This window comes from Bactrocera tryoni, chromosome 1 (genome assembly GCF_016617805.1).
Source record: "Bactrocera tryoni isolate S06 chromosome 1, CSIRO_BtryS06_freeze2, whole genome shotgun sequence".
Taxonomy (NCBI): domain Eukaryota; kingdom Metazoa; phylum Arthropoda; class Insecta; order Diptera; family Tephritidae; genus Bactrocera; species Bactrocera tryoni.
The window spans coordinates 8,204,413-8,223,616 of NC_052499.1; the positions used below are offsets into that span (position 1 = coordinate 8,204,413).

Below are 19,204 nucleotides of genomic sequence, written 5' to 3' on the forward strand. Positions count from 1 at the left end.
TGAGTTTTTTTCTTTGAAGTACGCTGAAATATGCATAACATTCTCTTTAATCATTAGTAGTAGCAGTCGTACTCTTAACTACCTGAATCTGATTTAAGGGGGTACTCTCATGTGAACGCATACATTTTACCACTTTTTAGGAAAACTTTTTTATGCGACAACAAAATTCAATCATTTTAATTTTTGAATATATTTTTATTTGTATTTTGAAAAGTACAAAAAAAAAAATTTTTTTTTTCGTTTTTTACATTTTTAATCTACATTTTTTTTAAATCAAAGTAGTCCCCAACAAAAAAAATAGTTCTCTGGTCATGGTGCTAGCGGCTGTTCATGTTGTCTGAAATAAAAAAATCGAATGGATTATTATTCAGTATTTCTGCGGCTATTGTCCCTACCAAATATAATAAATTTCATTGAAAAAAAAAATAAAATGTCGAACTTCAAAAAAAAGTCACGAAAATCTTGTTTTTTTCGTTAAAAATCGATTAAAAAAATGAAAATGTTTGCGAAAATAAACAATTCTGGTAGGGACGATAACTATAAATGAGTAGAAGAACATATGTAAATTTTAAAGCTTATCGGTTGAATACTTTTTTTTTAGCACCATGACAGTTTCAGAAAATGATGATTCGAGAAAAATGCGTTTAGAAACGTAGCAGCTGCAGACTTGTCATGGCGCCTGGTAGACAGTCGCTTACGACATGTCGACGACTATGAGCTGTAACTTATCATGACTATGAATTTCGGTCTGAATTTTTCACAGCATGTTTTCAATAGGTTTTACTGTCAAAATATAAAAATAAATCAATTTTTCGAAGTGATTACATGAGAACACCCCTTAAAATGCGGATAGAAGTGTAGCCTACCTTAAAAGCAGATAGCGTAGTTTCTAAGCTTAAATACTCAACGAACTAAACGATCAAACCTTTATAAAAACGACATTGATTTTTTTGAAGTATACATTTAGGGGCCTGCTGTTTTTATTATAAAATTAATATTGCTTTTTGCAGTTTACATTTAGGCTATTCTAATACAGATCTCATCTAACAAAATTCGTCCAAAGTAATATATGTATTTGTGGGTTGCATCATGAAAGCTCGTATATGAGAACATGTTGCAAGCTCAAAAAAAAGGAAAAATAAATCAAAAGATTTTCTATTAAAGGAAATTTGAAATATACATATCGATTATAATATATGCAGACAAGCTATAAAGCTAAGAATATTTGGCAGCCTAATCTATCGATTTTATACCTTCATACAGAACTTGTAGCGAATTTTTTTTCCAATAAGAAACTTTTATTGATTTCATTTAATTAATGTTTCAAAGTCACAATTCTTTGTATCTACACAAGAATGTTTGGTTTCTACCATTAACTAAAGCCGTCTATGAATATTTCATTGAAATCAATCGACCGTTCAGTTTGCGGCGCAGACAAGAATTACACGTTGCATTTAATTGATTTTTTTCCTTGGATTCTAAGGTTGCACGGACGGTCAGCAGTCAATGCTGTAACCGTCGCATAACATTTGTCTTAAGACAACATTTACGCCCACACGCAATCGGAACGGTAAAAGTACGAAAGTACGTAAAAGTTCCACAGAAAAAGTGGAAAAAACTCTTGCCATGGCATTAAAAGTATGCCACAACAACAGCAAAAACAGCACAAATTAAGAAAAATACACACACTCCTGCAAAGCCAAATAACAGCGACGAGGTTAAAGCGAAGGCAGGCCACGAACACGAATGCAAACGAAAATGCTAAATCAACGAAAGTGCTGAAAGTGGAATAGAAGAGACATGGGAAAGCTATAAACGTAAACGAAATCGCATTTATACCAATTTTATAATGATAAAATAAAACCCATCCGACATACAAACAGAAATACCTGCAAATACACAGTATACATTTAGTCATGCGCGTTCATTTCGATGAACTGCTATATTTGTGAATTGTGTGTGCGCGTCTGAGTGTGTGTGTGTCTTTAGCTGTATGTGCAAAGAAGCCCGAGGTAGATTACCCTATTTGTCAAGCAAATAAAACCAACTAAAAAATTATTTTATTCGAAAAATATTTCATCAAGGCATCGGTAGCGATTCGAATTTTTTGTTGGAAACTCATGAGATGTAACTGTCTTGCAACTATATCCGTAGTATTGAGTTTAAGGAAAGCCTACAGGGTTCATTACTTACTAGACAACTAACAATTAGGTTAGCAATAATGATAACAGGGAACTGAACTGTTCACAGTCAAATGAATTTCAAGAATATACAATCCAAATTTACAATGCTTTGAACACAACTCCAGACCTTAAAAAAGGACTCCAAGCCTCTCTCTTTGTTTACTACAACAATAGCGTCTACATAATTTTGGCATGTCAAGACTATTATACTTGTATATCTATTATATTTTCAATACAATGACGATATTATTTTATAACTCTACATTAAGAAAACGACCGAATTAGAATCATAATGAGAGATTTCAACAAATATTTTCTATTCATTAGCCGGAAGAGTTTATTGTGGTGAAGCACCCTTCCTTAATCGTTTTCAAACCTAGCATACCCAATCTAAGTTTGAATGATATTAGTCCCCGCAATCTATCAATAATAGCTTTGCAACAACGAATCTAGTAGTCTTCAATCTGCTACAATATCAGTGATGAAATTCATGACATTATCATTGAAGCTCCTTTAATACCCCAACAATCATAGTAAAAGATTGCACCAAAGCCAAAAGTTGAATTACTAATCCCGCCTCACGGGTAAGCTCAGGTTCAAAGCAACAATAACGGCGAATGCCAAAAGACCCAGCAACGAATAACCAAATGGCATATGAAAATAAGAAAAACCTTATGTGAAATGAGAGGTCTGCGAATGAAGGCACAGACGAAAAACACTAAGCACGTTTAGAAATATAGAACTGCATACGTACATATTGTGGTCTGTACCCATGGCCCAGTCTTTGGCTGACTTTGGTCACGACACCACAAAGGCGAACAAAAGAATAACTTTGCATTCTTGTTGCGATTGAAGCCAAAACAAAATAGTTATAAACAGAAAATAGCAAACATGAATCCAAACTGGTGGAACATGCTTTGATATATATATATATGTATGTACTTATAAAAAAGTGAAAGTAAATAGCGACAATGAAATAATATATAAATAAAGAATACACCTACCTGAATGCATGGTTATATTTTGCAAAATATATACAGCAACCGTCCACAAAAAAACAATATTAGAGCGAAAGCGTATTGTACGCAATAAAGATATTTTTTTTCTTTTTTTTTGGAATTTATCAAATGTTGTTTTGGTATATAGTATTCTTTGGATGGCGAATACGGCAAGTTAGTTTAATGTGCAATTTCTTGACGAATAGGACATACATGAGCATAATTGAACCAGATCCAAAACTTTGAGAACAAATTTGATTTCCTTCAAAAATTTAAAACTTGCGTAGATACAATTCTGTATTACAATCAAAAAATAGTCTAAAATTATTATTATTTCCAGTTCAATCGAAACTTGAAGTTGAAGTGTGATGCATACAGCTCACATTCTTTCTCTTTTCTCACAAACAATTTTCAATAAGAGAGGAGTTTTGGGATTGCTTTCAATGCGAAACGAAATTCTTCTCTAGAACAACTCACGAGAGAAACATTGGACGCTTTAGTTCAAAAAGATCGCCCGATGATTCGGCTAGAAGGCCATTTCAATAAAAGTACGTCGAATGTTTGAGTCGCAAGCAGTTTATTTATAATAATAACATTTGTAATGTCAAAGTACAATCCAAAAGGCAAAGGAGAGGCTGGACCATTCCATCAAAATTCAATTTTTCGAAAAGAAGAAGAAAAAGTTTCAAAACTGATATTGTATGAGTGCTCAACATGATTTTTAGGTCTAACTTCTGAATGATAAATCTCACTTCACACCAAAAATAAAAATTCCAGTGTTTTTTAATGTCTGGAATCAAAATATGGGCATCATTCTGAAACCTAAGGTGCAAGTTCCTTGACTTCGAGTATGATTGAGTACGAGTTGGTAACAGATATCGCACTTTGATGCCAGTAAGAGTGATTCTTTAAATATCTATACATATTTGAATGTTTGAGGTAAATATTATTTCATAATAAATTCCCAAAAATTCAATTTCATTAATATTGTTCATATGTATGTACGCAACAAATCTAATCTATTCTCGGAAAGATTGATTTCCTACTAAATCTATTTTGAATTCCTTTATGTGAAGAAGTCCATAACTCAACTCGACACACAACACATCGAACGACGAATCAACAGCCAGCCAGTGGAACTCACCCCCGGACTTCAGCAAAAATAGAAATTTATATTTCGTAGATTTGGCAGCCATAGGACTAGCTTAGCCTGTGTGCGTGTAAGAGCATTAAGGCGCCAATGCTGCCATGCTTATGACTTCAATTGCGTCGCATATAAATTTGGCATCGCCCGAATGCAAAGCTCGCTCGGACGTATGTAAGCAGGCGATAAAAATAGCACCAATTTATATATATTGGCGTGAAAATATATTTTTAAAAATATTTTAGGCCAACAATGCCGACACAATGGCATGCGTATGGCTGTGTAGATGTGCTTGTAACTAATACGATGTGTGTGTGTGTGTGTCACATGCATATACATAATGCGGCAACGCATTGTTAGCTTAGCATGAAATCAGCGAAAGAAAGGTCAGGCCTTGATATACTTGGCCCTAAAAGCGAATACGTCTGCATATGTACATAAACATATGTATTTATATGTATGAGTGTATGTGTATGTGTGAATATGTGGCTAACTGTTAAAGCACTGTCATTGTGCGCTAAATCGCTTCAAAGGCAGCACAGCTCTAACGCGCCTGCCACTGCTATTGTCGCAATGCTTCCCTCAGATGTACACCCGTGCGTATGAGTAACATCAGTATAGCACGCATATGTATGTACATATATCTGTATGTATTTTCATTTATTTTCACAAGGCACATTTTTATTTTCATCTTGACCCAAACTCGGTCCCTAGCTGTTACTTTAGTTGAATGCGTCAAATAAACAACAGCAACAACAGCAACATAACGCATGCCGCAATCGCCGCACACACACAGTCTGGTGCCTGCTCGCGCCGATGCGTTTGCAACTGTGTCACAATTGCGCTCACCCGCTTGTTGTTGTTAAGCGCGTGAAGTGAAAACAAAAACAAACAAAAAAATTAAATAAAATCTCAACCTTCTGCGCCATCCGATGCCTTCATTTGCCCTTAAATTGCTGAGCCGCCAACATTATTGGCGCGATGCATTGCCTCACATTCTGTCAGTAGGAAAAGCACATTTATGCTGCCCCTCCATGCACTGGTCCACTTTAATGGAAGTGTAATTTTTGGTTGCACTCACTTAATTTTAAATGCACTGGATTGACGCGTGTTTGCGCCAGTGCCACATACAAGGCAGTAAACAGCCTTTGATGGACGCATGACGGACTGTGTGCGTGTGTGGGCGTTTATTTATGTGCCTCGGGTCAGGGCGCGCATCATTTTCCGCTTTGTCCCCACAGACTGTGGGAAGGCTCGTGGTCGCCTCAATTTAATTTCACACCGTAAGTGACCACATCAAAGCAAAATGGATTAATGTGCAAACCCGCACGGCCCTCCCACAGTACACGAACGTACACATGTCCACATATTTTCGCACAAATATTTATTTTGTGGAGGTGTATGTTTTCAACAAGCATGTAATTGAAATGACTTGCATAAAATCAAACTATTAACCAGCATATGTGGATGCATCGCCCAATTTGAAAGGGATGCATACATAGAAGAATATGTATGGAATATTTTTATTTCAATATTCGTTGTTAGTTTTCTGCTTCTTTACTGGCGTAGACACCGCTTACGCGAGTATAGCCGAGTTAACAACAGCGCATCAGTCGTTTCTTCTTTTCGCTACGTGGCGCCAATTGGATATTCCATGCGAAGCCAGGCCCTTCTCTTCTTGGTCCTTACAACTGAGTGGAGGTTTTCTTCTTCCTCTGCTTCCCCCGGCGGGTACTGCGTCGAATACTTTCAGAGGTGGAGTGTTTTCGTCCATTCGGACAATATGACCTAGACAGCGTAGCCGCTGTCTTATAATTCGCTGAACTATTTCAATGTCGTCGTTTATCTCGTACAGCTCATCTTTCCATCGAATGCGATATTCGCCGTGGCCAACGCGCAAAGGACCATAAATCTCTCGCAGAACTTTTCTCTCGGAAACTTGCAACGTCCATTCATCACTTGTTGTCATCGTCAAGCCTCTGCACCATATAGCAGGACGGGAATTATGAGTGACTCATAGAGTTTGGCTTTCGTTCGCCGAGAGATGACTTTATTTCTCAATTGCCTACCCAGTCCGAAGTAGCACCTGTTGGCAAGAGTTATCCTGCGTTGGATTTCCAGGCTGACATTGTTGGTGGTGTTTATGCTGGTTCCAAGATAGACGAAATTATTACAACTTCAAAGTTATGACTATCAACAGTGACGTGAGAGCCAAGTCGCGAGTGCGACGACTGTTTGTTTGATGACAGGAGATATTTCGTCTTGCCCTCGTTCACTGCCAGACCCACTTGCTTTGCTTCCTTCTCCAGTCTGAAGAAAGCAGAACTATAGGCGCGGGTGTTGAGGCTGATACTATCAATATCTCTCTTACAATAGAATAGGGGACGTTAGTTAGTTCACAATGATCCTCCTAAAGGTCTAAGTGTGTCGTCAGACAGCCACTTTTATTACCTACTTATTATTATTCTTGTACCCAGTTTTCATTTCAAGGAATATGAGATACAACAAGCTACATTTGATCTGACCTTTTAAGTTAGAAAATAAGGTTTTTCTTCAGGTTTATCGTTCATGTAGTCTGTAGTCAGTCGTTATACATATGTATATACTTATTATTTTATTGTATTCTTATATATTTTATTTATATTAACTAAATCTCAATATTATCTATTTCTATTTATAAGCAAAATTAGCTCAGGTCTAAGCAAACCCTTTGATATGATGTAACGGAATATCTATGTAGTTTCCTTATAGTTTAATTAATTTATTTTGGATAAAGCGAAGATTTTCTAAACTAAACTTAAACGATTAGCGTGACTAACAGACTGGATTTGTCCATATCCGTCTGTCTGTATATAACTAGTGTCTAGTGCCTCAGTAATTGAGATATCGACCTCAAATTTTTCACACAACCGTTTCTTCTCAAGAAGCTGCTCATTTGTCGGAACAACCGATATCGGAGCACTATGGCATATAGCTGTCAAACAAATTGAACGATAGGGATCAAGTGCTTGTATTGAAAGATTTTTCATTTGACAAGATATCTTCACGAAATTTTGCATATGTTATTGTTTAAGGCATCGGTGTATACTCTAAACAAATTGTTCAGATCGGACTACAATAGCATATAGCTGTCATACAAATTGAACTATCAAAATCTTGTTCTTGTATGAAAGCTATTTTATTTTATGAAATATCTTCACGAAATTTGGCATGGATTATTGCCTAAAGCAGCCCTACAATTTTCGAATAAATCGTTCAAATCAAAACACTTTAACATATAGCTGCCATACAAACTGACTCATCAAAATCTTGTACTTTTAGGAAAACTTTTTCAGCTGAGCAGATATCTTCACAAAATTTAAGACATATTTGTTGTCCACAACAACTGTATAACTTCCGCAGAAATTTTTCAGATCAGACCACTATAGCGTGTAGCTGCCATACAAACTGACTGATCAAAAGCAAATTCTTGTCTGGAATCTTTTGTATTTAAGAGGTTTCACGAATTTTTCATGTTTCTTTTATACTTTCATATCCAAAATATGCTATTAATAGTGCTAAATTATTATTAAAATTCATAGATATATTTATAAAATTACTTGGCATTTAACTTATACATACATACAATTTCCACGTACAGCATTTTCTATAGAATTTAGCTCTAAGTTAATTGAAACCAACAAATTCTCCACAATTTCAAGATCAAAATAAAATATTAAATTTGTTTTCATTACATTTAAATTTTACTTTAATTTTGATGATATAGCCAAAAATAGAACTTTGGCAGCAAAATAACCGTATAATTGCAATGAAACTGCAAGCATGAATAATAGCATACCCACATACATACATACATAGAAGACGTATTAAAATGCAACCCACAAGAGCCCGCCCACACATACACACACATGCACGCCAACGCTTGGGCGTGCAACCAGAAAAGACAAGTTAACATGCAACAAACAAAGCGCTTTCGTACACAATATTTGTGGCAATGTAATTTTGCAACAGACACCACCACACAAAAGCAAACACACATAAGTATATTCACTCGTGTGTGTGTGTGTGTGTACAAATTGCACACGCAACGGTAAACAAATACTTGCACACACACAAACATACAAATAGCTTGCCACCAACTTAATAACAGTGAAACTCCAATACAAAGTACAGCAAATACACATGCATCCATTCACACATAGAGAGCTGTTTGCGTTGGTTGCCCTTTAATAAATTATATTTAATTTGATTTCTTCCTCTCTCTTTTCTTTTCGCCCCCTCACCACCCAACTATAAATGTCTCTGTACTCGTATGTTCAACACAATTAAAACACAAAAAACAAAAAAAAAAAACAAACTTAATCGAATCGCAAACACATTGATCGGCCCACTCGTGAAATTGTGCTCGTGTGTGTGCTCGCCCCTAAGCACCCCTTCTACAAACTTCAGCATCTGGTATTATAATTGGTGGTGGTGTTGGTGTTGGCGTTGGCACCGGCAACGACGTTGGCGTCGGTGTCAATAATGCCGGCGTACATTTCGTACTATCGCCGAGTGAACTGCAAATCCATGGGAATGTAAGATAATAATTTAATCTACAAATAATGCTAAAGACCTCTCTATCTCTCTCTCTATCTCTATTTCCCTATATAACTGTCACCCTCGCGTGACGCTAGCTCGCTCGCACGCTAGCCTGCACTCGTTAATAATTCGTAACCTTTTTTAGTGTGTTAAATGTTTTGTTGTGCCGAGTCCTACTCACTAATACTACAAAATTAATCACGCTTTTTTGATTGATTTATTGAATTATGTACGTCAGGCACCCCTTGGAATGCTGCAATTGTGTGTATTCTTACAAAAAAATATTAAATTTCAAAAAAAATGTCAACTAAATTTTTCAATTTTAATTTATTAAAAATTTAAAAATATCTATACAGTAATTGTTATTCACCATTCACACTTAATATTTTTAATTTTTTGTAATTAAATAAATTATTCCTTTATAGATAATGCTGTTATATATCAAATGTGTCATGTATTGTGTTTATGTGTATGTGTGTGTGTGATAAGTTTTTTAATTGCCTCACAGAAACTCCGTTATCCTGTGTTGTACAACGAAGAATACTCCAAATTTTGACATTCTCTACACGTACTGCTATCTCTTTTTCTCTTGTAACACCACGTTACACACCGCCTCTCACCTTAACACACGTTCACACGTTATTTGTATGTATTTATGCCACTCGTTTACAATTTAATTAAACTCTTAAATGACTTTGACATTAAAATACACAAATAGTTTTCTAAACTCAATCTCAACTTGTTCAGTGTTTTTTTTTTTTTAATTTCTTAAAAAATATTGTAAAATATTGATATGGAAATGTGGAAAATTTGCATGGCAACGCAACTCAATTACTTTTTACTTATAAGTAACGCTTATGACTACAAGTTATACACATATAAATTTACTACTAAATATGCAATTACTACCACCATTAAGTCACAGTAACAAAACTTGTTTTATTTTTAAAATAAATAATTTTTATTAAATATTCTAACTGCAAAAAGTTGCTAATTTAACATTTCGAAAACTTTTAACAAACTTGCGTTCCAATTTATATTTTCTTTAATATTTAATTAAAAATAATTTTTAAATACTTTCAAACAGTCTGGTAACTCTGTTAACATAGAAATTACCTCGCATGAAATATAAATATTGAAAATGTTTATAGGAATTGAAGACTTGAAAGCAAGAAAATTGTATGCTCCATTTGGCCACCAGTTTTCATATTCGAACTCTTTTAAAGCTTTTTGAAAGCAATTTGAGATAATATTTAGACACACGCAAAACTAAATTATGTCGAGCTACATTCCAGAAAATCATCGAGTGCATTTTTGGTTCGAATTCCCTACTTGTTTCTGAAAAAACTCCTCATATGGGACGCTAGTTTTAACTGGAGTTCAAGCGCTATGGTCGTGATCATTGTGCGCCGCGTATTCATTCATGATCGAAAACTTGAAACCCAATCTTTTTCATATCTAAAATATGAAAACAGTAGAAGCATTTAGTTTTGGTTACAGTACTCACTCCAAATGTCGAATTTGCCACCAGAAATTTGCTATTTGTTTTACTCTTCCCATATTCTCGCGACAAATAAATGGAGTTAACTGTTTAGGTATATTAGGTGCGCAATTACGTTCTTGCTGTTTTTTGATGAAAGTGCAATTTTATTATTTGAAATACTGCCCATCGCCAGTCACCACTTTTTCCCATATTTCTGACAAAGCTCGAATACCATTACGATAAAACCGTTCAACTTGTGGTGCTATCCAAGCATCAAGCCAGTTTTCGTAGTCGTCTTTAAAGTGGGGCAGCTTCTGAGCCAGACCGTGTGTCATCGAACAGAACAAATAATCGTTGAACGGTTCAATATCTGGTAAATAAGTGGGTTGGATAAGACTTCCTATTTAAATTCTGTATTCGTCGTTGCCAATGCGCAAAGGACCTTAACTCTTCCGCAGAACCTCTCTCTCGAAAACTCGTAACGCCGATTCATCAGATGCTGTCATCGTCCATACCTCTGCACCATATAGCAGGACGGGGGTGAAAAGAACTTTACTTCTCAATTTCCCACTTAGTGCAAAGCAACACCTGTTGGCAAGAGTGATTTTGCGTTGGATTTCGAGTCTGATGTTGTTGTTGGTGCTAATACTGGTTCTAAGATAGACGAAATGAATGAAGTTATGACTATCAGCAGTCACGTGGGAGCGGAGTCGCGAGCGCGACGACTGTTTGTATGATGACAGCAGATATTTCCGTTTACCCTTGTTCACTACCAGACCCATTTGCCTCGCTTCTTTGTCCAACTTGGAGAAAGCAGAACTAACGGCGACTATGGCGAACTATACACTCTTGTAGAAAATGTTACTTTCTCGATTGAAATCTGCAACTCGAACAATTTTCTCAAATATCTAGGTTAAGTTAATCACGGTTTGCTTGACCCAACGATTAACAAACAGCGGCTCTTAGTTGCGCACCTAATGTGAGGAATCTTAAGTTCCATAATAAAATCAACGGTTGATAAAACAAAAAAACTTTGTCTCTTAGTGCCAGACTAAAATAGATTTTAATTTTCCAAACCATTTCGATCTCATTTTGAATAACTGCTAGGCAGTAACTTTACAAAACCATAACATAATACGCGCTTAAGCTAATTTGATCATGCTAAGGGCAACAACAAACGATGTAAACTCATCAATCCTAAGCGATTATCTCTCTCTCTGAGCCACCAATCAAATTCGTTTGCTTGTATAACAGCCGCGCGTTCGTTCGGACACTCGCTAAGTGTTTAAAGAACATTTTGAACTTCTTCCGGCGGATAGTGATTTTAATACTTCTCTTTATTAAATATAATAGGTTGTCAAAAAAGTCTTGCGGTATTTTCGCTAGTTGGCACTGAAAGCGCGTAGTTCTAGTTTTATTCGTCGCATCGGGTCATACTATACCTTTTTGGAAAGCTCATTTCACGCGCTAACACGTGTTTGATTGATTGTCGTTTCTTTTAAGTCGTTCGTGAGTTATAGCGTCGCAAACATGGAGCAAAATAAAGAGAAAATACGACATATCTTACAGTACTACTACGATAAAGGCAAAAATGCATCTCAAGCCCCCAATAGAATTTGTGCGGTTTATGGACCCGATACAGTTTCCATTTCCACCGCACAACGATGGTTTCAACGTTTTCGACCTGGTGTAGAGGTGGTCGAAGATGCGCCACGCTCCGGAAGGCCTGTCGTCGAAAATTGCGATAAAATCGCTGAATTGGTCGAAAGAGACCGGCATAGTAGCAGCCGTAGCATCAGTCAAGAGCTGGGCATGAGTCATCCAAAATTCATTTCAATTTCAATAAAAAAAAATTCAATAAAAATACTGCAAGACCTTTTCGATAACCCATTATGTATACGTACGTCTAACGAGATTATGTCTTGTTTTTGCTTAACAAATTCAGGCAAACAATTTTGATTTTGTCTTCTTGCTTTTTCATAGTACTACGGAAATAACATCGACTTTATCCCAATCAATAGGGCGAAGGTGATAACAAACCGATGAGAACTATACTTGAAACTACAGTTTCAACTCTGTCATTTAACACTTTTCCCCCGGCTATTTACTTTATAACAGCAAGAACAACCATTTAGCATAAACAACTTAAAATTTCACTCTACAGGCAATTTACGCGAACCTTGGAGGCAACAGCGCAGTCTCAACGAGCGCGATCTCTTAAGTGTGACGAACTCTTATGGCGCTAACGACTATCGCTTGACCACTACAAATCGTCTGTACTCGTCAGCCGATCGCGATCGCTACGATTTGCATCGCGAGCGACTCGAACGCTATCCACTAACGCGCACCGCACGACTGGATGTGCAGCAGCAGAACGTCTACAATCGCACGAATCACGATCGACAGCCGGTGAACGCCAACAGTGGAGCGTATACGGCGCGTCGTGCGCCAACTTTAGCCACGGCTGCGGCAACTACAGGTGGCGGTGGTAGCAGTAGCAGCAGCAGTGCCGGTAGCTACCACCACCAGAAACAATCTCAACAGCAGCAGCATCATCACCATTCAAATCCACAAATAGTAATCGATGATAAGCCACTGCCTACAAGCGCTTATGATCGCTACGGCATCACAGTTGGTGGTGGTTCACGCGGCGAAGAGGGTAGTGCGCGACGCATTGGCGCTGCGGCAACACGTAGCCTCGGGCGCGATCGTACATTAATGGCGGACCCCTATTGGGATGAAACGGTTATGTCGACAAATGCGGCACAGGACTCGCGACGTTATACGGAGCGTAGAATAAAGAAAACGGTACGCTTTGATGGGCACGACGAGCCGCTGTTAAGCACCGCTACAACAAAATCTGGTTCATTGCCGCCAGTAACACAAATCTTACCATCAACGGCTGTGGACGTAGGCGCCGCCACTATACTGACCAGCGCTAAATTGGGCGCAAATGCAAACACTGCCAATACGATTAGCATTTCGGATGCGGCTGCCGATTGGGCACGTTGGGACGCTGAACGGCAGGGTAGTCAGGATTCGGCAACTAAGGACTCTGGCATCGATACGTGCAGTACATTCACGAGTAGCGAAGACTCAAATCGTGGCGATGGGCCAAAGGTAGAATTACTGCACTGTGTATAACTTGCCAAAGACTCATGAAAGTACCTCTCTTTCTGCTCAAAACTCCCACCAACCCAACCCAAAATACTTAATCTGTTATTTGAAACGTTATCTCTTCGTTATTGTGTTTGTCCTTAATGTGTCGCTATAAGCAGTGGCGCGTTTATATTATTTTAAAGTTTTTGGATCTGAAGACCTTCCAATTTTCCAGAACTAGAGCGAACTGAACGCCTGGTATTCCTCTCCATTAAAAAGTCCGTTTAAAGTGTTCTTATTTCACAACTTCTTGTTTGATTTCTATATGAAATGAAACCAATACTATTTTGAGTTATTATGTACTTAGAAATAAATACAATCATACATATACATATATTTTACACAACTGCATGTTAATTTGCATTGTTTGTAGTCGAAATATGCGTTTGTGCTCAGTCTATTTGCTTCTTCCACCGTGCTGGTATTTGCTAGGCGTCGATTTCATGCCTGCTTCTTTTTCTTTTTCTTTCTTCATTAATCTGTAATATTAGTAAATATGTATACTATAACAAAATTTAACCACAAATGTCCGCACATATGCTTCATATATTACTAGAAGCGTATATATATACGCAATATACATAGATGTATACAAGTATATGAGAAATATAATTAAAAATATTTATTTTTGCTCCCGAACTGTTTGAAATGTTCGAAAATAAGGTATACATATCAAAAATCGATGTAATTTAATTTAGTCAATTAGCTAATTTTTCAAATTCTCTTTTCAATAAAAACCCTAAATCTTTCCGAACAAACCCTAAATCGTTTTGACTATGTACATCCGTCTGTCGGTTTGTCTGTCTTTATATACGCGTACTAGTCTCTCAGTTTTTGAGATATCGATATGAAATTTCGCACACGTTCTTTTCTCACCACGGAGCTGCTCGTTTGTCGGAAAGGCCGTTCTCGGACCAAAAAAGCATATAGCTCCCATACAAACTGCACGATCGGAATGAAGTGCTTATGGGGAAAGTTTTTTCATTTGACGCGATATCTTCATGAAACTTTGCACGGGTTATTACATAAGGCAATGACATATTACCCGAAGAGATTTTTCAGATCGGACTAAATATAGCTGTCATTCAAACTAAACGATCGGAATCAAGTGCTTGTATAGAAAATTTTTTCAGTTGACGAGATATATTCAACAAATTTGGCATAACTTCTTGGGCAACGGTGCAATCTCCGAAAAGAAACGTTTTTTTCGGAAAATGTAAGATATCTGTTATTATTTGTGAAGGTAGGGAAGGAAGGTATGTTTTTCTCAAAAGTAGTGATTAGGCACAGAAAAGATATTTTATATTGTTATAGAGAGCAAATTTACCTGCCTCATATTATAGAATTATAATTTTATACATCTTCATTAACTTCATTTGTTTTTTGATAATCGCTTTATGACTATCTCTCTCTCTCTCTCCCTCTCACATTATCGACAAAATGTTATAGAAGCAATAATCATATTTACAATCTTGTACATTTTTAAGGCAGTTTTCACAACTGCTCAATTAGCTAATTGCATACAATTAAGCTAAGGGAAAGTTAATCAATTAGCAATGCTTAAGTTATTTCATTGACTAGATTTTAATGCTGCCTGGAAAGCTTTTCAAGCGATTTAGAAAATCGTTTGATATATTTTACCTTTGAGTGTTAATTAGCAAACAATAATTGCACATATTAACATTTTGTCATTTACATGCTCACAAACACATTATCAAACCCGCAATACACTCTAAAAAATACCGCACAAAAGTAGTAAATATCAATTTCACAATCTTTGTTATTTCTGCACATATATATTTATTTTAAAATATACATGCATCTGTAATCTCTATATACATATATATGTACAAACATTTTTAACGGCACAAATAACACAAGTTGCTATGTATTTGTCTACTGCATAGATGTTTATATGAGTATATGTTTTGTATGTTGCATTTGTTAACAAATATTTTTTAATAAATATCGCATGCTATAAAAATATGTCATGCAATATGCGCACTTCACACCTTTGGATATTCCTTAGCAATGTACATTTAAGGAGAATTTTGAAGCCTGATTTCATTAAATGTGTATGTGTTCTCATTAATTAGAAAACAGCAAACTGAAATGAGTTTATATTTTTAGGTAAATATTTACTGTATTGAGGAAATGTAAAAAAAAATCCTTTCTATATTCTAGTGAAAACTCTATGCTTATCACTAATTGTACTAATGCATTCATGAAATTGTATGTATCTATGTAAAATGAAGCATTTATACCAAGAATGTATTGCATATGCATTGAGTGAACTGAGCGTTTAAATAAATTTTATAAATTTTATTGTTTCTTAACTCTATTTGTAAAACAATTAACCAAAACTGTGCATATGTATATAAAAAGAACAACAAATTGAGTGTATATAGCGAATAGCTACCGAACACCCAACTACTATTAGTGCAGTACTAACTTTAAGCATAATGTAAGAGTCAGCATTATTGTCTGACGTAAAAAACTTAAATTCCTTTATGTACTAACAATTTATAGTAGCGAATATTTACAACAATTATTGACGAACTTCAATGCAAGAATATTCATAAAATTTTTATTTACCCTATTTTATGCAACTTCCATCTCCGCCACCTACTCCTACCCACAAAAACAAAAAAACCAAATAAAAATTGTAACTAAACGTAAATGATTGGTCACACCCGTACCATTCCATCAACGCACTCCACCAACACAATCATCATAATCAAATATATATATCACCTGTTCAAACGTCCGTCCAATCAACCGTATATCTACGCACATCGTTTACGCTTTTAAAACAAAATACACGACTTTTCTGAAAATTACAAAACTACTAGCAACCGGTGAATTGGCAAATATCCACCGATAATACATGTCTCATTGGTCGTATGATATTGCGAAAGTACTACGATGGCGAGGATATTCTCGGCTTGAAAGTTGTAGGCGGCCAACGGTCGACGGCAGCAGCGGACGCGCACACTAAGTCAGCCGATTGCGGCGCGTTCGTTGAAAAGGTGAAGCGCGGTTCGGTAGCCGATGTTGAAGGACATATACGACCAGGTAAACAATGTAACATGCATAGCAGACAAGCACTCATGAGCATGCATAGCCTTTTCACAGTACATTTTGAAAGCACTTACACTCGAAAATCGGAATTAACGTTGCTTAAAACGTAATTATTATATTAAGCAGTCAATGCTTCAGGCCATGCGGGCAATAATCAATGAAAAATAAGATATAAAAACAAAATTTCTAGATATATAGCAGTTATGTTAGTCGCCCTTCAAGAAGTAGTCATAAGAGAAATTTGAAGCTCAATATACACCCTAGAAACTCGAAAACTCGCTCCTCCTTTTAAAAGTGCACTTCCGTGGTTCCATTGACGATTCGGGTGTAGCCGATCTGCCCTAAATTAAATGAAGTTAACAAATCACGGACCACATATACTTAACACAGAGATTGTGACATTCTTAACATAAGATACTTTTTTAGATTATTGACTACACGGTTATAACCTGATTGCAAGGTTATACACACTTACGTGGTCGCAATAACCTTTGTAATAGAACCTTGGCATTTTCATAGAGTTGAGAGAAACCATCAGCATCTAAACTATTTAAAAAAGAAAGTATTCCAAAATAGTATTCCATAGTAATAACAACTTTTGATATCTGCTTGATAAAACTCGTCACTGCTTTTTCAACATGTTACACGTAAAAACTATTCTTTGAGACACCTGTTTTTGCATTTGGAAGCAACCACTTGAGAAGTTCGTAAAGATCACTTCAAGATGGTTACTACGTAATACGAGTATATTGACTTTAACATGTTTATTTTATCTAAAGCTGCAAGTAGGTTTCTTTCATATAAAAAATATATTATGCCCCAACATTCCGGTGCAAAACATAGCTGCTTAAACAATGACTAAGTGAAAAGCACCCACTGTGAATATTATTTCTTGAAGGCAATAGCTGTAGTCTTCGCTGCGCCAAGCCTTGCAGATTAGAGAATCGAACTAACTTAACCATTTTTCTTCCAGCAGTTGCAACCTGGCGATAATATTTCGCAATTGAGTTGTGCATCTGTCTTATTATTATCATTTGAGCTTTTGACAAAACTTCGATCACTTTAAAGAGGTATCCACAGTTATCCTGCTTCGAATTCAACTCTTTAACTTTGTAGTTTCATTTACATGTAAGCTTTTGAAAACAGAGGCGCGCTCGAAGACAGCAAGTACTGAAATAGCGCATCGAAGACAGTCCGTATGCCATTCATTAACACTTGCACGCATTTGTATTTTACGACGCCATCTTTCTATCTCACTTTCTCTCTCTCTCTCTCTCTCTCTCTGTCTCTATCTATCTCATCACATTTGTATTTCATTTGCATCAGGCGACGAAATCATCGAATGGAACGGTCGAGTGCTGCGAAATAAGTGTGCGGACGAGGTTTATCAGATAATTGACGAAAGTCGCTTGGACGCGCAGGTCGAATTGGTCGTTTCGCGAGCTCTACCCGCCAACGCCGGTGAACACAATGCCAAACGTAAAGTAGGTGGTCAGCAGCAACAAGGTGTGACGTTGCATAATCAATGTCTCGCGAGCACCATTGCCAGTAGTGCTGTGGTCAGCAGCGGCGGACGCTATTTCCCACGAAAAGGTACACAGCACCAACTAAATATAATATAAAAAAATGAACTTAGAGTTATATAGATAATTTATAAGTACCAAGGTTTTATTATTGTTGTACTTAGTTGCAATGACATTCCACTCAGTAGCTTTATAGTCATAAATAGCAACATAAACCAATCATATGAGCTGCCAACTCAATCATCCGTCATGTGAGAATAAAGCACACATCTCACTTTCACTTAACACTAAACACCCTGAAGAAATCTGGTATTTGAGCGTGTTTGCAGCTTAAGCAGATAGATATGTATATGAGATGTAAGCCTTTGCAGCAACAACAAACTATCAATACCTAATTCCACGCCACCTCAAACAATTGCTTTGCACTAGACTATATAATTTATTAAATATACCTTGAATTCTAATTATATCACTTTATTCCACCACTCTCTTCGAACAGCGCCCGCTGCGGCAATCGAACATCATCGCGACAAGCCGAGCGTACTAATCACATCGCCCGGTTCGCCCGATTTACACGCCACTAGCGGCGGTGCGCACACATTGCGGCAGACGAATGTGCAACAACGTGGCTACAGCGGCGACGCCGGTACGTATCAGCAGCACCCAACGCATCCACAATCGAAGCAGCAATCGCAAAATCCGCAACAACAACAACAACAACAACCACAACAACGGCACGGAGCGAACGTCGCGAACACAGCCAGTGCAACAGCAGTCGGTTTTACAGTTACAACGACGACGGCGGGCCACCATCATCACTACCACCAGCCACCACCGCCATCGCATACGCATCCGCATGTCGCCGCCCACCACTTGCCCACAGTGGGTGTGGCGCATGTGCTGTCCATGGCCGTCGAGGGCCGCCTGCAGATGAAACTCGGCTACGATCAGAATACCCTGCAGCTGATAGTTACTATCGTCTGTGCGACGGGCCTTACGCTGCGTCAGAGCGGCGCCGCTCGCAATCCTTATGCAAAAGTGAGTGTAGAAAC

The 19,204-nt window shown here is 37.1% G+C and overlaps 1 protein-coding gene across 3 annotated transcripts in view; it reads left to right on the top strand.

Moving 5' to 3' along the window:
• LOC120782665 overlaps positions 1–19,204 on the top strand; it is a 76,497-nt gene that overhangs the window by 25,742 nt on the left and 31,551 nt on the right. Inside the window, exons 6-9 of one of the 3 annotated variants that reach the window (XM_040115043.1) lie at positions 8,754–8,902; positions 16,401–16,623; positions 17,956–18,222; positions 18,652–19,190. In XM_040115043.1, the coding sequence (XP_039970977.1) occupies positions 8,754–8,902; positions 16,401–16,623; positions 17,956–18,222; positions 18,652–19,190 (1,178 nt within the window). Of the gene's footprint in view, positions 1–8,753; positions 8,903–12,553; positions 13,510–16,400; positions 16,624–17,955; positions 18,223–18,651; positions 19,191–19,204 lie in introns of all 3 variants that reach the window. The other 2 variants (XM_040115044.1, XM_040115042.1) reach the window with 2 other exon arrangements.